The sequence below is a fragment of the Galeopterus variegatus genome, unplaced genomic scaffold (assembly GCF_000696425.1).
Source record: "Galeopterus variegatus unplaced genomic scaffold, G_variegatus-3.0.2 Scaffold80, whole genome shotgun sequence".
In the NCBI taxonomy this organism is placed as follows: Eukaryota; Metazoa; Chordata; class Mammalia; order Dermoptera; family Cynocephalidae; genus Galeopterus; species Galeopterus variegatus.
The window spans coordinates 597,142-604,581 of record NW_007726191.1 but is presented as its reverse complement, the minus strand read 5'-3'; the positions used below and the strand labels follow the sequence as shown (position 1 = coordinate 604,581).

General features: G+C 50.6%; 1 protein-coding gene across 1 annotated transcript in view; it reads left to right on the top strand.

Annotated features, from left to right (window-relative positions):
- The window catches only part of CCBL1 (cysteine conjugate-beta lyase, cytoplasmic), a 14,170-nt gene extending 8,209 nt beyond the window's left edge, over positions 1 to 5,961 (top strand). Inside the window, exons 3-12 of the mRNA XM_008579646.1 lie at positions 2,145 to 2,294; positions 2,375 to 2,461; positions 2,707 to 2,835; positions 3,253 to 3,373; positions 3,713 to 3,789; positions 3,882 to 3,971; positions 4,093 to 4,279; positions 4,360 to 4,439; positions 5,235 to 5,321; positions 5,417 to 5,961. Coding sequence (XP_008577868.1) covers positions 2,145 to 2,294; positions 2,375 to 2,461; positions 2,707 to 2,835; positions 3,253 to 3,373; positions 3,713 to 3,789; positions 3,882 to 3,971; positions 4,093 to 4,279; positions 4,360 to 4,439; positions 5,235 to 5,321; positions 5,417 to 5,482 — 1,074 coding nt within the window. The 3' untranslated portion in view covers positions 5,483 to 5,961. The remainder of the gene's footprint in view (positions 1 to 2,144; positions 2,295 to 2,374; positions 2,462 to 2,706; positions 2,836 to 3,252; positions 3,374 to 3,712; positions 3,790 to 3,881; positions 3,972 to 4,092; positions 4,280 to 4,359; positions 4,440 to 5,234; positions 5,322 to 5,416) is intronic.
- Positions 5,962 to 7,440: the final 1,479 nt, after the last annotated feature.

Genomic DNA, 7,440 nt, shown 5'->3' with positions numbered 1-7,440 from the left:
CCCCCAACTTTTGCTGTAAAGGGCCACATAGTAAATATTTGCCCACCCTTGGATTAGAACAACGGTACCTGAACTTTGGCGTGCCTCAGAATCACCTGGAGGGAAGTTCCCTCCAATTCCACCATCCAGAGATAACTACTGCNAAAAAAAAAAAAAAAAAAAAAAAAAAAAAGAAATGAGTAACCACAAAAGCAGTTGATATGTGCCGTGATGGAGGAGGAAGGGGTATGGTGGGAGCAGGAAGGAGGGAATGAAACTAGGGGAGAGAGGGGGGATTAGGGAAGGCTTCCCGGAGGAGGTGACGACTAAGCCAAACCTTGAAAGTTAAGCTGCTGCTTGGATTAGACTCTAAATCCACTTTTTCTGTTGGTTTATTTTTATCTTATTTATTTATTTATTTATTTTTGGTGGCTGGCTGGTACAGGGATCAAACCCTGGACCTTAGTGCTATCAGCACCACACTCTAACCAGCTGAGCTAACCGGCCAGCCCCCCAGCTTTTGCTGTAAAGGGCCACATAGTAAATATTTGCCCACCCTTGGATTAGAACAACGGTACCTGAACTTTGGCATGCCTCAGAATCACCTGGAGGGAAGTTCCCTCCAATTCCACCATCCAGAGATAACTACTGCCAACAGTTTGCTGAAGAGTATTCTATACTTTTTAACTTTTTAAAATGCCTATAATGGGCTGGCCGGTTAGCTGAGGTGGTTAGAGCACAGACCTGTAACTCCAAAACCTGGCCAGCCACCAAACAAACAAAAAAAAATGCTTACACACACACGCACGCACGCACGCACACATGAATGTATACCTCTGTGACTCATGCTCTGTGTGAGGGCTTATACTGTACATAATGTTCTATAAGTGATTTATTTCTTAACAGTATGTCATGGACATCTTTCCAGAGCCTCAGTCTTTGCAATGGCTGCATAGTATTGCGTTGCCTGCATGTGCCATTCTTCACTAGTCCTGCACTGATGGACTGCTTAGGGTACCTCATTATTACAAACAATGCCACAGTGAATATCCCTGTGTGGACATCTTTGTGTACATGTGTATTTCTCCAAGATAAATTTTTAGGAGTAAAACTGGTGAATCAAAGCCTGCAAATATTTAAACATGTGGTACATAGACCTCGTTAAATTTTCCTCCAGTAAAGTGACTCATTCACACTCCTGCCATAGGCTGGTCTCAGAGCTGGCTGGAAAGCTTATTCCTTGGGCCAAAGAGGGGACCCATTTTTGCCAACCGTGGGCATTATCAGTCTTTTCAGTATCTGCAAGTATTAACATTATATTCTGATAATGTTACAACAGAACTTTAATGTTGCTTTTTTTTGCTTGTCTTCAATTATTATTCTTTTCATGTGCATCAGCACTTTTTCTCTCATGAACTACTTCTGCTCATTTTTTCTTTTGGGTGTATATCTTTGTCTTTATATATTAAGAGTTTTTACCTGTTTCTTTTATGATGCAATGTTTTTCTCTGTCTTTTAACTTTGCTCATGGGACCTATTGTTGTACAGAAAGTGTTCATTCTTGTGTGGTCAAATCTGGCCTGGTGAGTTATTTAGTTACGTTCTAGATGAGGTTTTGGTCACGTGGCATAGCCTTGAGTGCTTTATAAGTGTCCTCAGTAAACAAGCTTGTGGATTCAGTCTTCCCCTCAAAACGGGGTGCTTCCAAAGCTGCAACATAAAGTCCTATTCTTGTGTCTCAACTGTGAGTGACCTTTTGGGCAAGTCATTTCCTTTCCCTGGGTCTTTATTTTTCTGCTTGTCAAATTGTGGGGATCAAATAATACCTCACTTGCAAGGCTGCTGGGAGGATCAGACGAGCACAGACGTGCTTCTTCAACTTACAGAGGTGTTTAAAGTGTGGAGTTTCTACCACCTCGGGGGCTTTGCTGCCGTGAAAGCAAGCACTGGGTCTGGTTCTCCCCCAAATCCCAGCCCTGGGCATCAAGCCTAGCACAGAACAGGGTGGATGACATGCTGGGGGTGGAGATGTAAGAGCTCATGGCACAGGAGCTGATTTTGCCCCCAGGTCTGCTTTTGGAAAGTGCTAGAATTGCCTGGACGCAGCTGAGCAGGAAGGCGGGCCCAGGCTGCACCCTGGCGGCTGACCCCTGCTGTCTTGGCAGGGTTACCCACCACTGACAAAGATCCTGGCAAGTTTCTTTGGGAAGCAGCTGGGACAGGAGCTGGACCCACTCACGAATGTACTGGTGACTGTGGGTGCCTACGGGGCCCTGTTCACAGCCTTCCAGGCACTGGTGGATGAAGGAGACGAGGTGGGTGGGCACGGCTTGGGCTGGGTGGGGGTGAGGGGTCAGAGCGGTGCTGACCCCAGCTAATCTGACCCTTGTATCAGGTCATCATCATCGAACCCTCTTTTGACTGTTATAAGCCCATGACACTGATGGCAGGGGGTCACCCTGTATTTGTGGCCCTGAAGCCGGTAAGGATACTGGGTGGGGTGTGTGTGGGTGGAGAGATCCAAGGAGTAGGCTGGGTTGGACCCTGGAAGTTAGGAAAGAAGTGAAGGAGGCCAGGTCCTCTGAGCTGGGAGGATGGGGTGGGGGTGGGGGTGGGGATGGCCTCCAGAGCCCCAGAGGAGAAAAGGAGGGGACAGATGCCTGGGAGGAGGACTGAATGTCACGTAGGAAAGTATTGCCACCCCACCACCACTACCTCCTCTTGCAGAGTCCCACCCAGGATGGGGAACTGGATTCCAGTAGCAACTGGCAGCTGGACCCCACAGAGCTGGCCAGCAAATTCACATCTCGTACCAAAGCCCTGGTCCTCAACACACCCAACAACCCCCTGGGAAAGGTACCTGAGAGACCTTCTCCCAGGGACCCCTCCAGACTGACGTCAAGTACCCCACTCTATTACTGATTTGCTGCTGTGAGGCCTCAGTTTCTTCATCTGTGAAATGGGAGGGCTCAGCTGATGAGCTCTGAGGACTGAGGCCCCAGGGACAGGGGCAGGAGTCCCCAGGGAAGGTATGAGGGCTGGGGTGGTAGAGTGGTCTAGGTGACCTTGGGAAAGTGACTTTGTTTCTTTTGAAGTGTTTTCTCATCTCTAAAATGGGAACATGAGAGAACAGGGTCAGCGTTTCAGGGATTTGATGGGACGGCAGAGAAGCCCTTAGTACCACGTCTGCTCTTACTCTTTCATCTCTGAGCAGGCCTCTGTGTTTGGGGAAGGTCCCAGCTGCAGGCCTGTGTCCTCCCTGGGTCCTCACAGGTGTTCTCCAGGGCAGAGCTGGAGCTGGTAGCCAGCCTGTGCCAACAGCACAATGTGGTGTGCATCAGCGATGAGGTCTACCAGTGGATAGTCTACGACGGGCACCAGCACATCAGCATCGGTGAGCTGCGCCAGGCCAGCCTGGGTGCCCCCTGCCCTGGACTTTGGTAGCAGGACTTTGAGCCCAGTCTAGGAGTCAGTGCAGGCCTGGGGATTAGGACCAAGGGTTTTAGAGCCACACAGCTTGTATGGCCTTGGGCAGTGACTTCACCTTCCTGAGAACAGAGGATCACGATAGCACCTGCCTTCTGGGGTTATCTTGAGGATGAGATAAAATAGTTCCTGTAAATAGCTTAGCACCTGTGGAGTCCAGAGCATTGAGAGCCCCTGGGGCCCAGGCCACCACCCCTCCCTGCCCCTCACTCCCATCTCAGCAGCCACTCTCTTTGGCCCTGGGCAGCCAGCCTCCCTGGCATGTGGGAGCGGACCCTGACCATCGGCAGTGCCGGCAAGACCTTTAGCGTCACCGGCTGGAAGGTGAGTGGATGGGGAGGGTAACGCCCCCCATGCTCCTGGGCAGGTGAGAGGGGCCTGAAGGACCTCATCCCCTCCCCGTGTTCCTTGTCCAGGTGGGCTGGGTCCTGGGTCCAGATAATATCATGAAGCACCTGAGAACTGTGCACCAGAACTCGGTCTATCACTGTCCCACGCAGGCCCAGGTGAGAGACGCAGGAGACCCCACGGTGGGGGGAAGGGGGCCAGGAGAGGGGCAACATAAGAGCCCAGGCTGGCCCCAGCATCAGGGCACACATGATTTGTCTGTCCATATGCCCTGTCCAGGCCGCGGTAGCCCAGTGCTTTGAGCGGGAGCAGCTGCACTTTGGCCAACCTAGCAGCTACTTTGTGCAGCTCCCACAGGCCCTGCAGCGCCACCGTGACCACATGATACGCAGCCTGCAGTCAGTGGGCCTGAAGCCTGTGATCCCCCAGGGCAGCTACTTCCTCATCACAGACATCTCGGGCTTCAGTGAGTGAGACCCACTAGTCTGGGCAAGGCATGGGGGGGCCAGAGGCTGCCTAGGGCTCAGCATGGCCTCTGTCCCTCAGAAAGCAAGATACCTGACTTGCCTGGTGCTGCAGATGAGCCCTATGACAGACGCTTCCTCAAGTGGATGATCAAGAACAAGGTAGGCTGGGTCTCTGCCAGGGCTGCTGTGTGTGGTTTCACAGGTTGTTCACTGCTCAAGGGTGCCCAGCCAGGGGACTTATGGGCCAGAATCCAGCCCAGTCCTGGTACAGTTGCATCCACCTGAAGGAATAGGGAGCCTGCTTTTAATTTGCACAAAGATGCCATGTGGATCACACACACACACACACACACACACACACAAATATGTTGAGTTTATTCAGGAATAAGAAATGAGGATTATAACCCAGGTACATGGCAATGGCCAGCCACAGGTGTCACACACATCCAAATATGTTGAGTATTCAGGAATAAGAAATGAGGATTATAACCCAGGTACATGGCAATGGCCAGCCACAGGTGTACTGGTGAGGGAAGGGTAAGAGAAAGCTGTTATTGGCAAAAGGGAGGTTCACGTAAGTTGCTTGGAAACAGAGTTCATTGTTTTCAGAGGTTCAAAGCCAGACTTGTCATCAGTCCATTGGTAGAGATGCTGTGTGCTGTTACTTGGCAAGAGTTCTTTTGGAGCATGCTATCTGAGTTGCTGCAGTTCTAAAAAATGTCTAGTGATAAGCCTCGTCACAGAAATATGTGCAAGCCGTGCAAAATGTGCACCCCGTGCAAAGCAGGAGATGTGTGGACATGAAGGGATTTCTGGCAGGGTTTTTTGAAGGTCTTTGGAAACAGTTTTTATCTCAGACAAGCAAGCATGAGCCCCCCTCCTTTGTGCCTTTCCTAGCCCTATTTTGTCTGAAAAAAGTGATTTCCTCCACTTTCACATTTTCCTCCTCCCCAGGGCTTGGCAGCCATCCCAGTCTCCATCTTCTGTAATGTGCAACATCAGATGCCCTTTGACCACTATGTCCGCTTCTGTTTTGCAAAGGTAAGGGGCAGGGCTGGGAGAGGAAAGACCTCACCGAGTCCCCCGAGGCCCGCTGGGAGCGTGGGAGAGAGTAGGACCTATCTGTGTTGGTGCAGGATGAATCCACACTCCGGGCCATGGACGAGAAGCTACAGCAGTGGAAGTCTGATCTCAGACCCTGACATCACCCCTGGGCCCTGCCCTGTCTGGTTCCTATGCACTCCTTGGGTGTCTGTCCTGGTCCAGGTTTCAGCCACTCCCAGGTCGGGAGAAAATGGATGGTACAGGGTACCCCTTCTCTATGACATGGAATATTCCCAGGGAAAGCCCCCCTTTTTGGTCTTGGGGGAGTCGGGAGTCACCTCCCCATAGTGCCTATACTCCTGTCTTGGAGGTGAAGGCCTGTCCTCAGCCTCTCCCTGCACCTCCCTAGGACCGGTCGTTGTGCCTTGGGTTGTTTCTGGCCTCCCCAGACTTGGCTGGGGCTGAAGGAGCAGAGTCCAACAGTGTATAGGACTTCAAGTCCCATCCCTGTCCTGGCCCCAGCTAAGGCTCAGGCCTTTCCTTATCTCACCTTGAACTTCGAAATTTGCCTTTATGGTTGAGTCCTTAAGCCCGTCCTTTTTGCCCATAATAAAGTTTTAAGTTATGCAAACCCTTATGACTGCCTCTCTCTGCTTCACACTCTGGTGCTGATCGCTGATGGGACTTGGTCAGAATGGGAGGAACCTCGGAGAACTTCAGACCCCACCCCACCCCTTTGTACAAGTGTATTTTTTGCGGAGTAAAACCGAGGCCAGAAGAGCTCAGGGACTTGAGATTTGGCTGAAGTCACACAGTTAATTAGTGGTGAAATCTGGCCAAGAACTCAGGGATCCCAATGGCATTCCTCACCTTTTGTCAATCTGATGTACCGGTTACTGGTTCTGGATGAGGTGACTGGGTCATGGCCATATGTGTGTGTGCGCGCGTGCGTGCGTGTAAGGGTTGAGGACTTGACTGGGTCATGGACGTGTGCGTGTGCGTGCGTGTAAGGGTTGGGGACTTGACTGGGTCATGGACGTGTGCGTGTGTGTGTGCGCGCATGTGTGCGTGTAAGGGTTGGGGACTTCTGACAAGGAAGACAGGGACGTTTCCACAGGAATGAGAGAACAGCCTCAGTGTGGGCCTGGAGGGCAGAGATTTACATAACTAGGAGGAGGAGTTGCTAATGATTATTGTGCGAGCCCTGCCTTCACTGCCTTCACTGGTGGCCTGTCCTGTCCTTAAACAACCCTCTGAGACAGAAGTTTCCATTTCACAAGTGAGGAAACCAGCCGGAAGTGAGGTGGCATGCCCACGGCAATCCAGCTGGCGAGAGGTAGAAGTGTGACTTGATCCCCAGGTGGACGGGTAGGCTTCCCACTGAAAAGCAATGGCAGCTCCTGAGTTCCTTTGGAAGGTGGTGCCAAGGGGGCTTGTCTTGAGGCTGCGTTTGCATAGTACACCCACAGGTTTTGCTCATATAATATGTCAAATTGGGGGAAATGATGGGAACATGTATAATAAAGAATGGATTTGGTCTTTGTCCCTGGTTACTAGCACAAAACTTCTAAAACCCTTGGACTTTCCTGAGTGATAGGAGTTTCTTTTATTCACAAAGAGCCCCTTTGGACCGTGTCATCAGAGGGCGGAAATTTCAGCTCATCCCCCCACTCCACCTCTGCCCCTTGGAGGGAGAGGGACTTTGAGTTCAGTCACATGGCCAGTGATTTAATCAATCATGCCTATGTAACAAAACCAGCCAAAAGCCAAAATTACAACAAATTTAGTTTGAAGATCTAATTGGCTTTTATTAGCAATTCTAGAATCAGGCAACATCTCATTCTATACAATAGAATGGGTGCCCGAATGAGCTGAGCAGAGAGGGTGGCTTTAGAGGCAGAAAAGGCTGAAGAAAGCAAAAATAAGGAACAAAAAGCAGACTGGTCATTTCAAAGTTACTTTCCTTCTGGGACAAAAACAGAGGGGACTTCCTTACTATAATTGTTGTTGTAAATCTGCTGATTTTTAGAAAACCGGCTCCTTTCTTTTTTTTTTTTTTGTCTTTTTCGTGACCGGTAACGGGATCGCAACCCTTGGTGTGGTGTCGCCCGCACCA